Source organism: Phoenix dactylifera, chromosome 1 (genome assembly GCF_051530095.1).
Source record: "Phoenix dactylifera cultivar Ajwa chromosome 1, Ajwa_hap1_PhDact_Kaust_v1.1, whole genome shotgun sequence".
Lineage (NCBI taxonomy): Eukaryota > Viridiplantae > Streptophyta > Magnoliopsida > Arecales > Arecaceae > Phoenix > Phoenix dactylifera.
The window spans coordinates 7977571-8001267 of NC_143190.1; the positions used below are offsets into that span (position 1 = coordinate 7977571).

A 23697-nucleotide genomic window follows, 5' to 3' on the forward strand; every position below is an offset into this window, starting at 1 on the left:
CAAAAGTCCCTTAGAAGTTACATGACCGAGCTATTTATAGCCTCGGTGGAGTGGCCCAGGTGGCGGAGGCACTGTCAGCCCTCATCATAAGGGGGTATGGCTCTGAGCCGGATGGCGCGTAACTTAGGCTGGCTGGTGGCGTGAGGTACTGCCCGTTCTTGAGAACGACAAGGTATTGACAGTCACGACAAGGTATGGTCGGAGTAGTCAAGGTGTCATCTAACTGCTGAAGACCGGTTATGGAGACATGACACAGTAGTGTTGTGAAGTATGGCCACGTAGGTGGGCGTAGGCCTGCACATAGGTGCAGTCGTTGGCGAGGCCGAGCTCGTTAAGTAGTCGCGTTGTGCGTTTGACGAGGTCGGCTTGGCGGGTGCTGGAAATAGCTCGACTTTCCGGATTCCGAAGCGTGCTTGGTGGAGCGCCCCGAGCTCGAGAATCGGGGCGTACTGCTGAGATAGGCGCTCCGAGCTTGGTTGGGGTAGGTCGGCAAATATTTGGAGGTGCCCCGAGCTTGGTCGAATGAGTCGGCGAATATCTGAAGTTGGTGAAGCTTTTGGCGAAGTTCCGAGGTCGAGCTGATTCTGAGCCGACGTGAAGATTCAGCTGATGGTCGTTGACGTTTAGTAGGCCGAAACTGTGCGGCCTTTTAGTTATAGGCTGGACGATCCATTTTTCCCCATATCAATATCCATATTTGTAATTTATTTTATGAATGGACATATTTCCTTGCTAGAGCTAAAAATGATCCTATCTATGCAAATGCAGCTTGGACTCAGCAAGTAAGCCAAGCTTAAATAGTTTTCTGGAGCTCATAAACAAGCCTACCTATAATGTTTGATTTAGTCAAATAGAATAGAAAAGCTACGCTCAATATTCAAAGCTTAGCTAAGATAAGCTAGAGCAGATTCTCCATCAAGCCGGCCTCGAGCACATTGCAGATAGAGAAGAAATTAGTTAACCATTCAATTTATTTAACTTATTTTAATTTTATAAATTAGATTAAATTATATATTTAATAAAATAATTAAAATTAATTTTTAAATTTAATTTATTTAATAAATAAAATAAAATTAAGTTTATAGATTTTTGATTTATTTAAATTTTGCATGATATATGTTTAACCCACTTCTCCTGAAATCGGGGCCCAGCCCACGGCCATTCTAAACCTGACCGTGAAATCCAAGGGCCTATCTGTGAACCAATCCTCACTAAACACGTGTCCAGGTAGATCTGGTGTCCCGCCTCCCGATCCTTCACTTCCTTCCGCGCTGCGAGATCTAGGGTTAGGGTTCCCTATATAGACGACCAAAATCTATCGCTCCACTCCTCGTTATGTTTTTCTCTCTGCCCTCCTCCTCCTCCTCCTCCTTTCCCCTTTTTTTTCCAAAATTTTTCTCTATTCTTCCTAGTTGCTCTTTCGCTTTTGAAATCTATAGTATAATTCTTATCTATTTTTCGCTGATCTATTGTTTGGATCGGTTCTTCGGGAGATGGATTCCGATTCGCCCGCCCGCCGCTTCTCCGATCGGCGGCGAGGGCTCTTCAACCACTCCCTAAACTGATTAGAGGCGTTTAAAGCCCTTGCCTCTTCCACAAGATGGGTGTAGGGTTACGCTCGCCTCTATATTGTAAACGATTTCGCGGCTTGCTTACTGATTAAATTTCTCGATTCTGATATATGCTTAATGCATAGACCAAATTGATGCCTTTTTGTGCGTGTCTGAGCTAATGTTTCTCTTTTACCTTTGAATCTGAGTTTATAATGGGACAGATAATTCGAAAGTTGTTACTTTTTTTTCTTTGAGATATAAAGTTGGTACATTATGATCTTATGGTTGAGATCAGCGAGTGATTTTTTATTTGTTGTTATTATTCTCGAAACGGCTGGTGCGATGATTATAAACAATTCCTCGTTCTGAATGCTGTGGAAATTGGCATGATAGACTCATTCTACACCCATAGAATATGAGCACCACTGCCTTTTTTATCTCCTTTGATATCAAAATTCTGGTATTTTGAGTTTGATAATCAACTGGAACTATGACCAGCTTTGGTCTTCTATTAATGAGGCTCTGTTTTCTTTCCCATCTTTAATAAAGTGAGTAAAATTAATAAAGTTACATGTATTGAAAATTTCAGGATATTTCTTTTTAAAGGTGCTTGTGGTTTTCCTCTTCTTTCCCTTTTTCTGCTAGAGATTGTGGTTTTTCTTTTAGTTTGTATTTCTACTTCAAAGAAATAGATCGTTGTTAAATGTCATTGATCAATTTCTTTTCATAGAACTCGTTCTTGATGCGTTTTGATAATTCAGAATGTTCTTTGATTTAGGATTCTGGTTTGTTATTCTCCTTTTAATTATAGTTTGAATTGGTCTAATAACCCCCCATGCAGATAGGTTTTGTTATAATTAGTTAATTATTATTCTTCCTTTAAAGTGTTAGTTTAATAGTTGATATTACTGTATTTATGGATTGTTATAATGTTTTCTGTGTTTAGGGGATTGTTGTTTAAGCATGGAAGATATGTTGGCTTTTGTTTATTTTCCTGGTGCCATGATTATAAAGAAAATTCCTCGTTCTGACTGCTCAAACCATGGGCATGACAGACTTCTATTACTAGCTGGATAGTATATGAGCACCAACAAGTTTCAATTTTTTTTATTTAGAAGTTGATTGTTGAATTGGGTTAAACGATGCCTAATATTTTGAAGAAGAAGAAGAAGACGAATGGGAAGAAGAAGAAGAAGAGGAATCTGTCTATTGTGTTTGTTTGAAGATTACTGTTATCTTTAAGAGTGCAGTCCTTCGGAATTTTTGATGTGTTATGATTACTAGAAATCTTGTTTTCATTTTGTAGGTATTGGTTTTACATACTTGTTTGATTTTAATGGGAGTAGATGCTTGTGACTATTTTAAAACTTTCCTACTTTTGTAATTAATTCATTGTTCTCTAGTTTATGTAAATTGCAATGCAATAACATATATCTGATAGGATTCTAAATGCAAAAAAGTGAATATATAAACCATAGATGATTCTATAGTGAACAAGGCAAGCTGTGGCTGAACAAGTGCAAAACAGAATGGTATGCTATGTACATTGTACACCTTTATGCCTTGATGGGATGGCTTAAGATGAGGATATCATTAATTCAAAATGGTTGGTAATTGGATGTTACCATGAATATTGTGTTGACTAGTTATATTGCACGTGCTTATGCACATGTAACCAAGAAAAGCAGTGGTTCATGAATTTGCAATGCAACACCAAAATAGATAAAACATAATAATAAATATTTATATTAAAAATTCAACAATAAAACCAATAGAACTGGTTTTAATACATGTAAAAACTGTTGAAAATTTTATCAAATTATTATCCAATTTTAAAAGAAGACTGGAAGGGAGCACAAGTTCTAAGTAATGTAGGAGAGAGTTCATATGAGAGTGAGAATTTAGGCAACTGTTAGCTTGAAAGGCTGGCTCTGGACTTGTGACTGAAGTCTGCATGGGCCTATGAAGAATTATAAGTGAATAGATGTGTTTCATCAAAGTTTGCAACTCTAAACCCTGTACATGTGTGGTGACTCTTTATCATACCCACACTCCGTTCTTATCATGGCTAAAGGACCTGTTTGGCAGAAAGGTATAGGAATTTGGAATCTTTTATTTCGAGATAGTGGGATTCTTTCCTAAAGGTTTCTTTAGCATAGGCAGTTTTTCAACTTATTTATGATTTTGTATTTACATACAATTGGAGGAGACTATGCAGCTTTTATATAAACCAACATTAAAAAAACTATATGTCGAAGGGATGAGTGTCCCTAGTAAATGATGGAGAGAATGGGTACTGGAAATTAGTTGAGTAGGTGGTTAAGAAGCTGCAGTATATTGCTAGTTATTTGAAAATAACATTTTTATTTAATTTTTTTTTGAGTTTTTCAAAGTGGCTAATCCAAGTGCTAGCAACTTGTGTTGGAATCTACTAGAGGATTTAAAATGGGAATTGGTTGCATTGTAGTTTTGACATTCAGATCTTCAAGGAGGATTATTTGGACAAACAATTTTTTCTAACTTTTATTAGGTTTTGTGAGGATGGTAAAGCTGAAGGTTAGTCACTTGAGTGTTTTATTATTAATTTACATTGAAATGTTCTACATAGCATCTGCATCTTGCTTAAGTATCTGAATTCTCTAATTTGGGTCTGCAAAAGACCAGAAGGCATGAAAGTTGGTGGCATTGGTGAAATTTAGGTTGGATTAAATTTAGACTCAGTTGATTAGAAAGTATTATTGGCTTTTTTTGAATATATTTTATTAGAGAACTGATGATGCATTTTGATCAATACCAATTATAATTTGTTTTCTGGTCTTCGTTATAGACCCTTTCAACAACAGTAGGGTGTGATAGTAGAATGAAGTGGCTAAATTGGGTTGAAGATTAGGAGAGTAACATAGATGATACTATTCACAGATGCAATTTACTCAACAAAATGGTCACTGATGGCCTTCCAGTTGTTAGTCTGAGAACTCCTAATTTAGAAGACTATGGTGATGGCGATGCAGTTCCTGACTTTGTATTGGTCATCGTTCTTGATAGTGGTGTTGGTAGACTGTGCAAGCTTGTTGCAATGGTTTCCAGGGTTTTAGTGGCAGGGAGGGAAGGGGTTTAGGATTTGAGAGAGAGATGGAAGAAATGAGAGTTAGACATATTCAGGGTTAAGCTGCTATCAGGTGCAGCAACAGAATCAGGTGTAGATAGCCAGTTTTGCATCTTGCTAATATTGTTGCTGTTGCGCACCCCCCCCCCCCCCCCCCCCCCCCCCCCCTAATTTGTCTCGTCATAACCCTCCTGAATCAAGTATCTCCTATTATTTTGTTTTTACATTCAGCTAAGCTTCACTGAACCCAGAGTGGAGTGCCCTTTTTATTGAAGATGACCATTTGGTTTTTCACTGAATCATGGAAGTGCATTTTCTTTAATTTCTTATAGTTAACCAAGATACAAGCATATACTGTTCTTTTGTAGCACTTAGCATCAGTTTCTATAAGTTCTTCCTAGCCCCCTCAGTTTTTAAATATCAATGGAAAACTGCCTCCTCTCTTGCTAGCTAGAATCCACTACATTGCTCATTCCTTTCGTCGTCTATAAGGCCCCAAAAGGAACCACAATGAATCTGTGTTGGGTATGTGAGTCTTTTGTTCCTTAAAAATGCAGAAGTTAGTTTAAATGTATTCCATGTGATTGTCAAGTTTTGGAAGTTGGAACTTGGAAACCTATTAGATTCCTTCTTTGGGTCAGTTGGGGGTGAGGTTGGGCTGGATATGAATCTGCTTCTTGGGGTACCAATAGGAGAAAAATTTCAGTCTTGTGGATATACAGGTTAAAGAGATAAGAAGAGGATTGGGAGCTAAAAGAAATTTGGAGGGAATTATTGCAACAGGTTTTTAATATACTTCTTTCTTTTTTTTTTTGGAGGGACAGACTCTAGACATGAGCAAGTGGCCTACAAGTTCAGTCCTTGAATGCAGGTTACAGTTTTTATATGCATGGTGTCTTGTCCTTTTCTAGTATGTTTTTTTTTTGTTCTTTTTTTTGGATAATTTATGTAAAATAAGCTAGAGTAGTTCAGTTGCTGTTAACCACAAGGTCAAAGAGATCAAAGGTTCAATCCCTTCCCTAGTGGAAATAGACATTTACATATTTTAGTTTGATGTAATATGATAGCTTATATCGTTGCATTTTGGTTATAAAATAGCTTACATATTCCATATCATTGAAACATGATTGATTGAAAGATCGAGTTTGTTCTGTAATCACATTTTTCTTCACCATTCACCCTCACACTTTGCTAACCTCGTTGAAGCATATTTCTTTTGTAGTTTAGGTGAGATAGTTATCAGGCTTGCATATTTGACCATGTTAACTTTACGTTCTAGCATTATTTACATTGTACATGATTTTGTTTCCTCTCTGACAGCAGGAACAGGATGTCAACTTTGTTCATTGCTTTGGGCTGTAATTTTTGGTCCCTTTTTAAACTTTAAAGATAATCTGATTACATTGAATCGAAATAGTATCGAATTTTTTATTATTATTATTTTCAGTGAGTCATTAGAGTTGTCTGTTTTGCCGGACGCCCTGGGCTTCTTAAGCAAACAAGATTTTTTTCTTTAGCTTGCAGTGTATGGCTTATCAGGAGGGTAGTGCATCTTGCTGGTCCCTCTGATAGCTGGATCATTTTGAAAAGTTCACATGTATTCAAGGTATAATATGAGCGCTGAAGTTTGTAAAAGTATATCCTATTAAATCTTTGTATATGTTCTACTTAGCTATATTATGTTTATTGAGTGCGAATCTTGATTCTGTCAGGCTGAGTTAGTCTTCATCAATTGGAGTTGCCTGTGGTTTTGATACTCCTCTTGATGTCAAATAAATTCATTGCCTTGGAACATACTTTGATGCAGTGCTAGTAGGAGGTTTTAAACTAGTAGTTGTACAGGATTGTGCAAAGGAATTCATATTATTATATGGCAAAAACAGCCTTTTGTCAAATTATCATTATTCATTCTATCCTAATGAAGCGAATTATCGAGTTGACCAAGATTTATTTTAAAGGTTTATTTTAAAGGCGTGTAGCAAATTATTGTTTTCTCTTTTCAGTTGACTATCATTAAATAGGAGCTGCAATCGGGTTGCAAGTCGGATCAAAAGGTCTACCAACCTAAACTATTTATTAAATAAGTAAAATATCCTGATTCAAACCCCACTCTTGAGTTAGATGAGTGGACTGACCCAACCTGATTATGGGCAAATCAAGTTAAGCAGGTTAAGTAATTTGGTTTCAAACAGGGTTTATTGAATTTTAAATGGATTGGATTCAATCTGTTAAGTAAATGGGTTAAAATGGGTTAGGGACGTGGGTTGACCCATTAAAGATCTAGATTCACTTAGTCAGATTTGAACATACTTAAAGCAGATCGGTTATGGATCTGGTTTGTTGGTTGGGTCGTAAATTGCAACCCCTATGCCTGATTAACTTGCACTTTGTATTTAGGTAGTATTTTGAGTGAGGACATTTCATATCCCTTGAGGTCCGAGAATAAGAGTTTGCAATATTTAATTTTTCTTCCATGGACGGTGCCTCTCCACCGCATAAAATTTGTGTCATTGGAGATGGAAAAGTATGAAAGATTACTCTTAATTAGTTAAATTCTACTTAATAGAATGAGGGATCATTTGGTATCACATTCATTTTTTATTTTTAAAATAAATAAATAATTTGTTTCAATTTTATTTTAAATTTTAAATATATAAACATATTGGTATAGTTAGTCATTTTTTAAAAAATAACTATAATAATAGTGGTGGAAATGGTGAAAATTATTGTGGTAGTTGCAGCGTCTACGATAGGATTGAAAATAGTAGCAATATAGTGGTGGTGATGGAGACATTAACAATATAGTTATGGCAACGATTATGGTGTTGGTGGTGTGATAGATATCACAGTGGTGAATAGAATTGTGACATTTGAGATGGGGGTAGCAAAGGTGACGACAAGACGATAGTGGTGGCCATTGTAGTAATGGTGGGGGAGACAAACAATATTAGTGATGGCGGCAATGGTGGAGGTAGTAGGTGTTCGGTGGTATTTATTTTTGAAAAGAGTAAAAGTAAAAATTTCCTACTTACATTTTTTCTACAAATAATATTTTTTTAATATATATATATATATATATATAATTGTATCAAATACATTTTTGTCTTAAATTTATAATCTTATTTAGAGAAATAAAAGAAATAAAAAATGATGGCGCTAAATCAATTGTTGTGGGTGCCCTACTTCCCTTTGTTTTGCTAGCTTAGTGCAACAAATGCAGGATTATTTGAAGCTAACCCTGCAACAGAGGACCAGAACACTAGAGGCATCCACTGCTTATAACATGTCAAAACTAATGCACTCTCTTGCATCATAGTCCATGAGTCTTGTCCCAGATGGAGCCGTGTATACTCTTCCAGAAAAATGGCCATGGCCACTGATAAAAATAAAACCACAAGACATGCAGAAAGTGAAGAGATCGCCTGCAATTCCTTGGTAATAACCACACTCGATATGATCTCAGCACTGAAGCGTACAGTTACCAGCGCACGCTTCAACAACTCGCTGAAACTTCTGCGGAAGTAATGATCACGAAGCTCTGTGGAGGTCGGCAGAATGACCCTGCAAAGTAGAAGAATTTGCAAAGAACGTACTGAAACTCTCTTGCAGGTTCAAAACTGTAGAAATGGAAGGATATCATAGCCTTTGGCAGTCGCAGTTTGTGATGATTTCATTGCTTTATGCTGCAATGTACCTCTTTCAAGCTCTTCTTTTTAACATTTGAAAACCAAGCTACCGAACTTGAGCCATTTGACCGATGCTCGAAAATAGTTATAAAACTTCTAAAGTAGTTAAAGCAGGAGCATCTTTGGATTCGCCTATGAGGGGATGAAACTGGTGCAATAGCTACAACGGAATGACTGCATTCATTGTGCCACGGACGGTTCCATCCGCTTGGGAATTATCATAACCATCTGCATCTTTTAGTAAGTACGTACTTCACCAATCAAGTTCTTATGATACTAGACAACCCATCAATCAGCTACAGCCTAGATGTTTCAATTTATTTGAGAAAAAATCCATGCAATGGAAGCTTTGTGCAGAAACATACATATAACCAGAGGATTTTATTTTGGCAGACATAAGCAACACTCTTACCAACCTGCAGTGGATATCAAAGTTTAAAAACCCGTCGAGCCAACTCAAACTTCGGCCGAGTTACTTTGGCTTGGCAACCCAACTGACTCATCGAGTTACCCAAAACTCATTATCCTGTTGAGTCTTAAACAGTAAGTATTATTTTTTGCAATACAATTTTTTTTTTAAGATTTTCAACCAAAGCAAATAATCGGGGCACCTTTTGGTAAGCATATTTAGTATAAAGTTATAATAATATAAATAGAATGTGAAAGATCGGGATTTTTGCGCGTTGCCTGCCCTGCCTGAAATCCCCCCCATAAATCATAATTTTATCATGCACTGCCGGGTTCTAATGGCTGCCCCCTCCTAGCAATTTGACACTGACATTCAAATAGAATTTGATGGCATGTCAAATAGCCATTGATATACTTTAATTTTTATTTTAATTATTAAGTTGACAAATTATATGCTGTCTATGGACTAAAAATTTAGGGTTCGTTGTTTTCATGTATATAAATATCTTATTTATATTCTTAAAAATCAATATTCGATACATATATATATATATATATATATATATATATATATATATATATATATATATATATATATATATATATATAATTAAATACATATGTATGTATGTATATACATATGTGTGTATGTATATACGTATGTGTGTATGTATATACGTATGTGTGTATGTATATACGTATGTGTGTATATACGTATATGTATGTATATGCAAGTCTTGATGTTCGAGACTCATTGGGTATTGAATGCTGGATAGAGTCTATGAGTCGACTCAACTTGGATCGCGTTCAAGTTGAGTTGGGTTTTTGAATTTTAAACCATAGTGGAGATAAAAGCACAGAAGTATAATTTTGGCAAACAAGGCTTTTCTCTTCAAAATCTTTGCTATATCAGAGTATACAAAGAAATGCAGGAGCTGGAGAAATAATTAAACAGTATATCCTGATCAACCCCCCTTCTTTTTCAAAATACCAACGAAATAAAGCAACTAGTTGACAGCCACAGATCAAACCCAAGCCAAAACAACAGTATACTCACACCAAGACACTGGCAGGCATGCCAATGCTCCACAAATCAACATAGAAAATGACAAGAAACAAATAAAAGAACGAAGAAACTGATGCAACACTTAATACAATCACACGATCTTGGGAAACCTCTCTCAAAGTTCTTCCTGCTGTAGCTTTTCTTGTTGCTGCTTCACTAACTAAAACGATTATGATGAGGTAATGGTCGATGGATTTACAAGGTTTGAGCTACCGATTCTGTCCTGGAGATTGTGTTTCTCAGCAACTGGACTACTCCTAGTGGTACTACACAGTGAGCCAAAGCTAAATTTCTGCAGGACACCAGTTTGGGATGACTTTAACTGGGGGCTCGAGTCCCAACCATTTGTCACGAGCTTTAAGGATGAGAAGTTCTTATTATGGTCCAGGCAGGTGTTGGCCAAGGCCTCTCCAAGAGGGCCACCCATGGAAGACCCCCAAGAGGTCGGTAGCCAACTTGCCTGCCGTTGGTTCCCATCATTTGGGTGGCCTCCTACACCTACATGAGTATTATCAGGATCAAAATCCAGAGACAACTTGAGTGATGAAGGTGTATGCTTTTCATGTGTTGGAGAAGAAGAGGATGATGAAAAGTCAGAAGAAGCCACAGGGATTGAAATAGAGAGTTGAGTTTTGTCAGACTGCATTTCACTTTCAGTCCGGATGATGGTTGAGCTATCGGAGTGCTTTTTGTGCCAGTCATCAATGAAGTGTCTAAAGGTATTGGCTGGGGAATCTTGATCATTGAATTCTACAGAGGAGACTAAGTTATCATTCCCTAAGTAGGAGTTACTTGGGAGCTTAAATGGTGAGTCTGAGATAAGTCCATAGTTTGCTCGTGAAGGCAATTCTGCGAAAGGGTTATGCTGATCTGCAATGGGGAATAAAGTCTCTGTGGGCTCTGAGTTCACTGAGTTTAACATGGAGAGGTCATGTGAGTTATTCAACTCATTGTTAGCCAAAACCCTGCAGAGGAACATAGACAAAGTTACAAATATGAAAGAGGGAAGTTTTATATGCTCTGAAGAAGATTTACAGTATTCACCTACGATCTTGTTTCAGTATGATACAGCTGAACAAAAATACAACTTCTAAGTAGTTATTTGAAATCACAGCATTCCACAAACAAATTTCAATTAGCTGATTAAGGTCTGCTAGGTTTGACCGGAGACCACTAGGAAATCTGATATTCTTCAAAGAATCAGTTTAGATTAATAACCCTAAATGGCTAATGCTTACATCATTACAAAGATATGAAGAGACAACTACACCTTAAAGTAAAGAAAGAGGAAATATGTAAGCTATCATGGCTGCGGATCAATTTAATTAAAGAGAGGAAAAATACAAGCCCGACATGGGTGACGAGAAAACTGAATCTTCTTCTTCAAAAGGGAATTGAGAGGTACAAACATTTTATCCATTCAAATCGTATCTATCAGTCCTTTTTTGCTATAGTGTCTAGGAAATAACTATCACAACTCTGACATTACCTCAAATGAGACCTTAAAAGAAGCATCATCTCATAAGAAATGTAAAGAAAGAAATAATATATTTTCTTACATGATAACCATCCAGTCCAATATAAAGAAAGAAATTGGACCACTCCAGTGAATATTGTTACACAATTATGTTGTAATATATAAATGCTTTAAGAAATGTCGCATGAAAATCAGTTCTACTTGTGCTTGACATTATGAAAATCCTTAAAAGTCAAATGTAATTCCCTTTATCAAAACATACATTGTATTTTTTATTTTCATTATGACACACTTCAAGTCCATGAAACCCTGGAGTGTTGCTTAATGGTTGAATGAGCTCAAACTATGTAACATATAAAGGGTCCTCCATACTTGATAATGGGTAAGAACTAATAAAGTTCCTGGAAACTTTTATATAGTTGCTCTATTATGTGAAATGTACCATTTAACATATACATCCAACTATTCTCTTTTAGTTATTTTAAAGGTTTTTAAGCACGACCTTTGCTTGATATTTCATATCAGTACTAGCTTGATAATAATATATTTCCAAGAGTGAATGCCAATCAACCAACAGGATGCATCGACATGCTGACTCAGCATGTTTGGAGGAACTCATGGAAATGTGTCATACTAGTTAGTGATCAAGAATAATGTCTTTGAATCTTCAAAAGATTCAAACGAAATGTCAAATGGTCATAACAGTTTTTACTGGTTAAAAAACATAATCATTTGAACCATGAAATCTAGTTCTTGAGGAAGCAAACAAAAACCAACTTCAGGAATATACAGAAGGAAAGAAGTATGCATCAATACCAGTCTCACTGCTATAATTCATAATAAAAGCAATGGAACTTGAAATGAAATACAACATATGGATTTTCGTACCAAAAAAAATACAGCATACGGATTTCATGTATACCTGTCAAACTGTGTGGGGGAAGAATAAGTGATGTTTGCCTTCACATTATTCTTCTGCTGCTGAGCCATTGTGAAATTATTAGGTGATCCACTGCCAGAAACAGCTGGAGCTGCTGGTGTAGTGGCGTTGATGGGCATCACCTTTGCGGCACGGCCAGTTTGGCCTTCCACAGGCTTTCTTGAACGATGGCGGCCCCGATTCATGTGTCGCTCGCAATACTTTTGATCGGCAACTGCATCTCTTGAGCACCGCCATTTCTTGCCATCAGTCCGACGGCATCTTCCAGGCTCTGGGTCAGCATTCCCAGAGAAACCTAGATGGAAAGATCCCCATCCAACTGCAGCAATTAAAAGAAAATTATGCAAGGATTAGGATAATGCTACCAACTTTAATAAACAACTTAATGTGTACTCTACCAAACATTAGAAAACAACTTGTAAGTCATATGAAACTAAAAACTATGAATCAATTCTTCTCATAAAAATCACACCCCTATATAGTAATCATTATGTAACACATATTCCAGGATTTAAAGGGCTCTTGTAGATTTTTTTTAAAAAAAAAAATTGGACAATGCCATTCCTAAAAAATCCCTTGAGACTGAAATCAGAAAGACATGTAGGCTACTTGTACATAAACCTATTGCTAGAACAGAAATGTTGGCATATTTCCATCTTGGATTACCCAGTAGAGATTTTGTTATCAGTTACTACTAGTTAGAGTGAGGACAGCTTACATGTATTGGGTCCAAGAGATCCAGCTGAGAAGGATGTGAACCTAGATGAGCTTAGACTTCTCCTGATTGAGATTAGCAGACTGGTTGGTATAGGAGCATTTGCATTCATATATTTGTAGATCAAGGCCTGCTGTTCTAGCTCCATCCACTGCAAGGGAGTGAAGGGCCCCTTAACCCCTGCCAAAACCCCATGCATTTTCACATCAAGACTTCCCGAAACCAAGCCTAAGAAGAGAAAAAACAAAAGATTAGGAAGTAATGAAGCAACAGGATAAGGCTAAACCCCACATCATATTATGGAACACAAGCAGAAGCAAACAGAGATCGAGATAGGAGGAAAATAACATGTAACAATAACAAATAACAGAGCCTTGAAAGGGGCCTGGCTAGGAGACTGGTCAGGATGACATTAATAAGAGCTCATTAAGTTGCATAAGTATAACCAACCCAAAAAAATAAAATTTATTATTCTTCCTTCTCTCTGTCTATCTTTTTGTCCCATTTATCTGTTCTTTGTTGCGAAGAAAGTGGACTGATTTCCATAAACTACAACTATAAAGACAGGGAAAAGAAAGGACTCAACTTTCTTCTCGACAAGATTCAAACTAAAGATGGCTCAATAGAATGCCATGAAAAAGATCCCTACCAATCAACACCAGAATCAATATTATACCACAAGAAGACCAAACCCTTCGAGCATAGAGGCCTCACACCGACCCAAAAAAACGAGCAGCATGATCCGTTTCACCAAATCCCACCGGTCCCATGTTAGCCCAAAGTCTTCAAACAAGCATTTTTATTACGCTTTACCTGCATTCCCAACATAGGAGGACGCTAGAGGGACTGATGACAGTGGTTCGCTGCTGAATAAAAAAGCATCCGGCTTGGATGAGGAGAAGCTGAGCATTTGCTGTGCATCAGGGAACAGGGAAGGGGCCTCAGTCCTGGCCACCTTGAGGCATCTCCAATCATGCTCCTCTGGTCCACAAGGCCTCCCCTCTTTCACAAGACCAGACCTCAAGAACCCATTTTGCTTATTGGATTCAGGGTCCGAAGAAGCCCGGGGAGAGAAGAAGACACCACCACAGAGAAAAGAGGCACCCACCAACCCATCCATGCCCACCACCCCACCAAGGTCCATTTCAGCCACCAACACTGTAGAGTACTACAGGAGGAACAGACAAGGAAAGAATGCAGAGATGGTCTCATGCGTTGAAGGAGGGTCTGAAGAGTAGAAAAAAAAGGGGTAGCATTTTTAAGGGGTGGGTGAGTGTGTGTGTGTGTGTGTGTGTGTGTGTGTGTGAGAGAGAGAGAGAGAGGGGTGAAGGTTTTGGTGTGGTTTCGGGCCCAGGAAACAAAGAACCGGACTGTTTTCCTTCGGACAACCTGCAGGAAAGAAAATAATTGGTGGGGATTGGGGAAGGAAGGAGGAGGAGAGTGAGAGAGAGAGAGAGAGAGAGAGGCTTGTTTCCAGTTGGTTGGCCTTTGGACGTGAAATTAAAGGCTCTATTTATAAAATTTGAGAAACTGATTTTTTACTCAAAAAAGCTGGCCAATATTCTGACCTAAAATACTTTGTCAAAAAAATATCATTTAGATTCTTTAATTTCTAACTTAAAATAGCTAGTTGGAAATATTATTTAGATTGTCTGTAGTCAACCCTAATAGATCCGTGCTACAGTATTTTCTAGTCTATATAGATTATAGATCGGATCCATTCTAATACTATTTATAACAATTATTTAAATTTAATAATTTTATGTAAATATTAAAGATCTATCCAGTGAATAATCAATATGAGACTAAATAGATGTCCGTATGTATTCTCACACAAACTATAAAGAGAAACAACTCTAGACATACCAGCAGCAATTTCGGGCAAGTAATGGGTGCACTCTATCGCAGTATTTAAGGAGTAAAGCCGTCTTGAGCAGCATTGCCTGCAAGCCAATCAGTAGCTTGATTTCCTTCACAAGGTATGTGAGTAGCCACGAATGTTGTGGCTGACTGCTTCCCACGCCGTAGTATCCTGCAACAATGTGCTGTTCTTCATCCTGCATAAAGCGATTTTGTTAATCCAAAACAACACTGTGGTTGAATCACTTTCAAGTCAAACTTCCTGTGCATAAACAGGAGAAAAACAGCACCTAGTTACTGCTCATTCTAACCCCTCATGTGAGCTATCAACAACTGCTATGCCCTTCTTTTTTGTTAAAAAGAAAAGGAAGAAAGAAAGAAAGTGAAAAACAACTACAATGCCCTAATTATCATCACAAATAAGGATCATTTGCTGGTAAGTTGAAGTGCTCAACAATTGTATGCAGAGTCATGTTTCATAGCAATAACTTTCACAGCATGCAAGAAGTCTGTTACAGAATGTGAACTACGTTGGATGTGGGTAAGATTCTCTTTTAACTGCATGACTCTGGTATGAGAGTGGTTGGCATGGAGCCGAGTGAGCTTCGACCAGGCTGCATGGGAGGTCTCCGATGTAGCAATCAATGGAATAACAACTTCTAAAACTGATGCCAAGATTGCATGAAGCAGGAGCTTGTCCTGCCGAAACCAGAGAAAATACGCAGGGGATGGAGACGTCGGTGTTGAGGAGGATGATGAGGACGCATCTCCCTTCGGCAAGCACGGAGTTGTGCCGCCAACATAACCCATTAGGTCATAGCCAATAAAAAGGGAGACATATTGTGTACACCAGGAGGTAAAGTTGGACGATGTGAGCAGTGCCGGCTCGAGCCTTAGGCGACTGAGGCGGTCGCCTAAGGCCCCCGGCCCAGGGAAGGCCCCCACCGGAAGATGCTGCAGCTATACAAACACTCATTCCTTCCATTCTCGTCTTCCCCCCTTCGTCTTCCACTCTTATCTTTCATCCCTTCTCTTTTTTGGTTTTGGTCTTGGTTTTCCTTCCCTCACATTACTCCTGATCCAGCTGGGCCATCGGGAAGAAAGATAGGGGGATCGGAGATGGACTTCTTGGAGGGTGGAGATTCTTTTAATTTTCTCCTCTCGGTTTCTTCTCCCCTCGGGTGGTAGAGAGAGAAAAGGAGCTAGAGGGAGTTGAATGGCTGCTGTGCTGTGATGTTGCAGTTGCTGCTTGGGTACTCACTTGAAGGGGAGACGGTGGGATGGGACTTTTATTTATTGGATGGAGTGAATTTCCCATAATGCCCCTACTTTCTCTTATAGAGAGGTGCAATTTTTTTATTACCTTGACAATGAAGTGGCATGAGATAACCATTTCCTATTCGGCTTTTGCTTGACATGGTAAACACTATTGTCAAGCATTATCTTAGTTAATTAATCAGTTTCATGGCCCTTCTTTTCGAGCAATTACTTTTATTTACTTTCATTTAAAAATTATATTAAATTAAAAAAAATTTTACCTATTTTTATTAAATTTATATATCTTTATTGAAATAGTATACTTGATAGCTATCTATTTCTATATCATTTTTTAAAATATTTTATATTTATTAAAAAAAATATTATTAAAAAAAAGAGGCCTCATTCATTGGATTTGCCTTAGGCCCCCAAATGTATTGGGCCGCCCCTGGATGTGAGCTTCAAGGAAAGTTGGGTGGCTGCGTTGATCGAGATTAGTTGCGGAGTGGTAGTGGTGGGACTGTTGACAACAGCAAAGAGTGGCATTAGAGGAATCGCTAAAAGCCATGAGAGAGGATCGATTTCTTCTCGTTGGAGGAAAGAGCTGCTCTGATACCATAAAGATGATAAAATCTCGATACATTTTCATTGATGAGACATGTACATATAGGTTATAGGTTCGTTAACCAAACAACAAAATGGGAGTGATCTAAGTATTGTACGCCTAATCACATCCCTCGTAGATATACATGAGCTAACTATAGTTAAGAATAACTAATCACATGCAGGAATAGCGGATGAGAGTTTTGAATTTTGAATGTTATCCGATATTCTTATTATCCTTGTGGTTTTCTGGCCATTCCCTAGCTAATTTGTTTCCACATACTTATAGATTTTAAATCCACTTTGTACTTTGTCTCAAGGAACACCTTGCTATATGAAAAGCAAGCAGCTTGCTGCACGGAAAATAATGAAATGGACTTTCTCGTGATAATGTTAGGTAGGGAAGGTAGGCCTAAAATGATTGCAGTAAGCAAAAGATATACGTTAGTGATAAGGCATGATAAAATCTCAATTGTTCAACAAGCACGCGTAACGGGTGCTATGAAAAATTGATGCTTGCATAAAATCAATTTTGAGTAATTTATTATATTCAAAAAAATAACAATTAGAATTGAAAAATCAATTCAGTTAAAATTTTGTCTACTACCGGAACTCTTATGTCTGATGTGTCTCTATTCTAATATGGATAAAGTGCAGTATATGGCATCCTTGTTGGAACAATATTTTCCTCCACTCGTCATTAGGTACAGTAAACTAGTGAACTCCCAATTAAGGAAAATCCAGGATATCATTATAAGTATATGGGTTTGGCTCTAAATTTATTAAACTAAACACACAGTGGGTACTCGTGCCCTTGGGTCAAGAGACTACCTACATGTTGTGCATACAAGATCGATATCTCCAACTTTGATAATGATTTTCTAAGAAATAGTTTATATCATTGACAACTCAGTATAAAACATACCTACAAGCCAATGCAAAGTAATTACTTTGATGATTATAAGAAAATAACCACTCCAATCTATTATGGAATACAATACACAATTTCAGCCATATGAGTGTGATGCTTGATACAGCCCAAATTTGACGACCCTTAAAACCGTAGAGCAAACATGAGGTATGCGCAATCAACTGCAGAGCAAACCGCCAAGCAAATAGCTTGGACGTTTTTAAGCTGACACAATCTTGAAACTCTGGATAAGAAAGGGTGTAACTGCCCAGCGCGGCAAATAATGATTCTGACAGCTTGTCTGAAGATCAAACGACTAGATCCCAATAGACTCTCATCCTTCATTCTATATAAACCAGGCCAGCGAACCTTGGATAAGAGACTTTTTCATCTCGTTATTCATTTTAGATCTCTACTATTCCTTCCAAAGCTTTGTCTGATTTAAACATTAGAGGATCCTCCGCCAGACACATACCGATAACTCCTGGTTGCTTCTTTCTGTTTGTAGGTTGAATCTCGGTCTGCTTTGCCTAGCTTCAGTCGAGCCGACCAATCATCAAATCACCAAGACTCTGTTAGGTCGTTTTTGGGCATCAACAATGCCCAATCTCACCTATGATTGTGACAAGTATCTTAGATTATTTCTTCCATAAGTTTCATCATTTGGAAGTCTTTTATTTGGCTAATGTACACAATAAATTTTAGGCTACTTTTTATAATTTCTTAAATTAAAATATTACAAGGTAAATGATGTAGCTTGCATCAATTATGAAATTTGGAATAATTTTGTTCGAATGATAGTTTTGGTTGCAGAGGATGAGAATAAAGTCCAATGTAATGTTTCAAGGTTGGATCTAAGAAGCATGTACTAAAATCTTAGTAAGTAGGAGAACAAGAGCCAAAAGTAAAATCACTAATTAAATAAATTAAAATTAATTATATATATATATATATCCAAAAGCTAATTTAATAGAATTATAGAAAAAACCTTATGTGCACTATCGTCTAGATCTCAAGAAAATCTGCATGTGGAGGCTTGGTACTTCAACGTAATGTTTGCTTTGGACATCATCATTCATCAGCGATAACCCCAATCAAGCCATCAACCTCACAACAAGAAGACTAAGAAGGTGGACATGTCATCTTGAAAGAAAGGAAGCCACCTTTATATCCCCCATCCTGTACCTCAATCTCTCCCCTCTTCTCTTGTATTCTTCTTTTTCTTTCTTATCTTGTAACAATTTCATCTACTCTCTTTTTCTTCAAACAAAAGAACAATGTAATGCTCGGTTTCTAATACCATTAAGAAACTGGATTCAGGCAATATAATGCCATGTAATGCATCAGAAAAGCTAGCGGCAACTCATAAATGAGAAGGTGGTACAAGTATTTCAGGACAGATAAATTCTTTGGGCATGAATGAATGGGCTTTTACTTGCGGAGAAAGTATTTCCGATGGACTGGGTTTGCGTGCCGGCTAGTCTTCGTCGCCATATGATTTACGGGATCAGGGGGAAGCCAGAGACCGGTGCCGAAGGCCAGATTGAGGTCATAAATGACGTACTGGGTGGTAAGGTGGGAGCCATGGATGCATCTTTAAGAATGTTGGAATAACTGCACATAGAAACAACCTCCCGTCCCTCGCATGCATTCTCATTAGTGACTTCATTCATTCTCCATCCTGTGGTCGAGGACATAAGAGAGTGGTGCAGATACCAGTGCCATATAGGGGTCTTTTTAGTATTTCTTAACTATATATATATATATATACTTGTTTAGTGTTATATTATGAATAAAATAAAAAACTGATTCTCTTACTTCAAGTATGTGAAACTTTGAGCGGGACTACCTGCGAAGCATGGTTCTTTTTCTTCATCGTTTCTTCTCTTATTTTTTCTCTATTTCCTCTCTCTTCCTTTTCTCACTTTCTTTCTCTTCCTGCTCTCTTGCATCGGAGGGCGAGAGAGATGTGCAGGTGATGGCAGTGGGGTACGATAGATTGAATGTTCCTTTAATTTGTAGTGTGAAAGACGCCACGGTAGGGTGTTTTCGGGCAGTGGCATCTTCATAAATGAGCATGGATATTTCTAAGCATAATGCAGGTGATGTACAGTTGTGGTTGGGGGATCAAATGTGTTACGAGGGAGAGTGGTATCTTCATAAATGAGCATGGATATTTCTATGCAAAGATGAATTTATGTGCAGTTCTGGCACCATAAATGGGGGGATCAAATGTGCTTGAGAGAGCAAAGCTGATAGAGACCTGAATGGAGAATTTAACGTACATGTTTGAAATATAACGTCGCCAGTCAACAGACATTCTTACTACAAATCCATGAATACGTAAGGCATTTGTATAGACATCTTTGAGCAATGTCTTTATATATATCCTGGATTTCTTCATATTTGGCCGAGTTCGAGTATGAGCTTGAACTTGGCGTGTTTAAAAAGGAGCTGCTCAAGCATGAACCAAGCTTGATACATTTTGTTTAAGCTCAGCTCATGTAAGTTCTAAATCAAGCTTTTACTAAGCCAAACCTAGCTTTTTTTTAATTATGTGGTCTACCACATTATTCAAGCTTAGTTCTTTTTTAAGTCGAACTTTAGCAGCTATTGGAGCTCGAGAAACTATCCATGCATTGTAATCAATATTCACAAAAGGCATATATGCAACTTCCAAATCTTTCAAAAGTAGAGGTGCAAACGAGCTGAGTTCAAGTACCAGCTCGAGCTTGGCTTGTTTGAAAGGGAGCCACTCAAGCTCAAGCCGAGCTTGCCCTGTCTTGTTCAAGCTTGGCTCATATAAGCTTTAAATCAAGCTTTCAATTCCTGAAGCCTAGCTTTCCTTTAATTATGTAATTCACTGTTGATCGAGCTTGGCTTCCATTTGAACCAAGCTCCAGAAATTATCTATGTTTATTTTATATTCTGGAAGGGCATGTATATGAATTCCAAAGCTTTTGAGGGTAGAGGTGCAAACAAGTTGGGTTTGAGTATCAAGTCGGACTCGACTTGTTTAAAAAGGAGTTGCTCAAGCTTGAGCCTAAGTTTAACATATCTTGTTCAAGTGCGGCTCATATTAATCCACCACCATTCAAGCTTGGCTCCTTTTTGAACTGAGCTCTACATGTACTATTTGAGTTCAGCTTTTCTAATTGAGCGAAGCCCCAACTATGCTTCAAACAAATTAATACCAAGCTACTCGATCATGAGCAACTCTCAAATCATTTCCAATCCTGTTTTAGAACTTTCGGTGGATGTAAATAATATTTCCCTTGTCTTAGAGTATGCTAAAATCTTGAGAAAGGTAAACCATTTTATCACATAAACAAATTCCAACATGTCATCTAATGCTCGTTCACACACCTTTATCTACATCCTCTTAAATCAAACTCATTGATAAGGTACTTACTTAGGGAGCACCAATAACACCATCAGTTTCTATATATATATAAGTCCATGCCCAATCCTTTTTACATCATTTTTTTTAATTGCTTAAATGGATCAACAGAGTTGTCCCCATAGATCAAGTGGGAAAATTTGTGCTACCCACCGGCACTCATCCACCACCTTAACCTCTTATGAGTCCTCATGCCGGACTCTAACCATACACCTAGCCTTCGTGGGGACGCAAAATAATTCTACCCGCCATAGTAAAGTAGCTGGCGCTGGGGCTTGGCCATCTCCGCACCATAATTTTTGGGTGCACCAATGGACCACACTTTGGATGGCCATGTGTGATATCTGTTTTTTTCAACGGATTGTAAGAAAATATAAAATATATAAATAAATCTACTTTACTCTATCAATTTAAATTTTTGAGATTAGTGATAATTTTAACATGATATTATAATAAATTTTTGAGATAAGTAATGGTTTTAATACAGACTATATTTTAGACAGGCATATGCAACCATATCAGTACTAATGTATCGAATTTCATCAAAATTTTGCGGTTAAACGTATTTGGGTGAGAGCAGCGACTCTTCGGTCCCCACTTTTCTCGAGAAAAAGGCGGGCGGAAAAGCGGTGCGTATTCGGCTGGAATCGCGAAGGAAAGCGACGGCTACCATTGCCCGATTCCCGTGCCCTCGGTCCCAACAATTGTCCATCAATCATGCGGCTGTTGATCTCCAAAACTCTAGAACCGTCTCCATAGTATTTTCCTTGTACGTTAATGTTTCTATGCGGTAGGTTAAAAATCCCTATGCGAGCGAGATCGGACGGTGTAGATGAGTGATCGTATAGATTTTGTATGACGAAGTCCGTAAAAAAGAAACGGTATTATCCTCCTAGCGGATCGGGAGGAGGAACACGGCAGGGATCAGACACGAGGATTGATAGCGATGTGTCATCAAAAGCGTGTCCCACGTGACCCCACCACGTGGTCTCGAGGAGAAAACTGGTCCCAGTTTGCTCTCAACTGGATAAAGCGACAGAGTTTAAATCCATGTAGTATGACCTGTCATGTTCCGTACCACAAATTTAGTGGGGCCTATGGGATTTCATGTGCTTAAGTGGTTTTTGGTTGGAAGATCCGAGTCCGCATAACGCAGAGGCAATTTTGGTGCTGCAACCGGATGACCCGCCTCGTTTCGCTTATCTTCCTGATGGGGCACCCGGAGGAAATCGATCGGGTGCCATTGAGGTGGTAGTCCAATAATAGCGTGGTCTTATTTTCAACCAAATGGTTCCAAGTTCGAAACATACGGACGTTAATTAAATTATGGAGACCGGATGCTTTCTGCTCGGACAAGAGGTCTGGAAGGACGTATCACTCTATTGGTAGTCTCTGTGGTACCAGATTTCACGTACTCATACGTGGTATTCGTGCCGGAGCTCGAAAAGATAACCGAGCTGGGCCCACGGATGGAAAGAGTATGAGTAAAACCGGCTGGGGTGCCCAATACACGGTCATTTCTGTCCGCATTGAACATTCTTCTGATGGGATGGGGGCCCAGTGGAGGCTGCTACGTGAAGGTGGGCTTGTCGCTTCTTTCCCCCTTCCCTATTTTTTCAAGAAAAAAATAGGCGATTGGGTCCCATGTCTAGTGCATGTAGTTTTTGACTGCTGTAAACGTCCCTACTTTTCTTGGTGACAGCACCCACTCAACTAGGCTCCACATTTTGGAGAGTGGGTGTGTTGGCGTGTGGATTTATCGCGTCTGTTGATGTTTCCTATTTCTAATTAAGGAGTGAGACAGACAAAAGTGACAAGGGGCGAGCACCAGGGGGGGGAAAAAAAAGGCACACTCCTTATCTTGCCACGTGTTCTCTAATGAGGGCTGTATTAAAGAAAAAAACCTAAAACACAAGAACTACTAATGGAATCATCAGTCTCATAATTAAAAAAAAATAAAAAAAATCATGCACGGTATCTTTTTTTTTTTTACTTTCATAATATATTTTTATCGGTATATTACATGAATAGACGATACACAATAAGTAAATTAATCATCTAACAAGCCAATACATACCTTTAGGTAAATCAATATATAGTTTTGAGAGTATAAAATTCACTAGTACACAGTACACGGCTAGATAATACATACTTAATAAATTAGTCATCTAACAATCCAATATATACCTGGAAGTAAATTGATATATAATTTCTATAACATCATATTCACCAGTACATATTACATGGTCAAATGAAATACACTTGTCAATTTTTTGTTACATACTGCAAGCTTCTATGATATACATCTAATAGTGATCCCATACATACCTCCAAATAAATCGATATATAGTTTCTACAACATACCTTTTATCAGTATATACTATATAGCTAGAAATGTACACCAAGTAAATTAGTCATCTAGCAAGCCAATATATATATCTAGATAAGTCGATACACAATTTTCAAATCATGAGTACTGATACATAGCACACAATTTTTTTAACTTTGTTTAATTATATATATGTGTGTGTGTATCATTTCTTAGATTCTATGAACTCTTAAGCCTAAATTTATGGAAAAGAGAGAGAAATTTGGAGGAGAAAGGGACTCGAAAAGGAGAAGGAAGACCTTATGGACGAAAGAGATGACTTGACAAGAAAGAGAATGGATGGAGAGGCTTGATGAGGAAGAAAGAAAATGTTGTGTGCAATTTTCT

The 23697-nt window shown here is 37.9% G+C and overlaps 1 protein-coding gene and 3 non-coding genes across 6 annotated transcripts; 3 read left to right on the forward strand and 1 right to left on the reverse strand.

The window, feature by feature from the left end:
• Window positions 1–1644: 1644 nt before the first annotated feature.
• On the forward strand, window positions 1645–1732 carry LOC113463150 (small nucleolar RNA snoR126). The gene has a single exon (XR_003386892.1). It is a non-coding gene; the product is annotated as a small nucleolar RNA snoR126 (small nucleolar RNA).
• Window positions 1733–1886: 154 nt separating this feature from the next.
• Window positions 1887–1978, forward strand: LOC113463148 (small nucleolar RNA snoR8a). Its single transcript, XR_003386890.1, has one exon. It is a non-coding gene; the product is annotated as a small nucleolar RNA snoR8a (small nucleolar RNA).
• Window positions 1979–2546: 568 nt separating this feature from the next.
• On the forward strand, window positions 2547–2643 carry LOC113463149 (small nucleolar RNA snoR8a). The gene has a single exon (XR_003386891.1). It is a non-coding gene; the product is annotated as a small nucleolar RNA snoR8a (small nucleolar RNA).
• A 6975-nt stretch (window positions 2644–9618) lies between these two features.
• On the reverse strand, window positions 9619–16074 carry LOC103713680 (growth-regulating factor 6-like). Of its 3 annotated transcripts, XM_088719734.1 has the most exons (6): window positions 15371–16074; window positions 14818–15008; window positions 13765–14119; window positions 12955–13179; window positions 12219–12555; window positions 9619–10784 (listed from the first exon to the last, which is right to left on the reverse strand). In XM_088719734.1, exons 3-6 carry the CDS (start codon window positions 14093–14095, stop codon window positions 9989–9991), a joined length of 1689 nt encoding a protein of 562 aa, XP_088575860.1. In that variant the 5' UTR covers window positions 14096–14119; window positions 14818–15008; window positions 15371–16074; the 3' UTR covers window positions 9619–9988. The 3 variants fall into 3 exon arrangements, with proteins under 3 accessions (XP_088575860.1, XP_088575855.1, XP_008798914.1); XM_088719729.1 differs by having other exon boundaries at window positions 14818–16074; XM_008800692.5 differs by lacking the exons at window positions 14818–15008; window positions 15371–16074 and having other exon boundaries at window positions 13765–14438.
• Between the last annotated feature and the right edge of the window lie 7623 nt (window positions 16075–23697).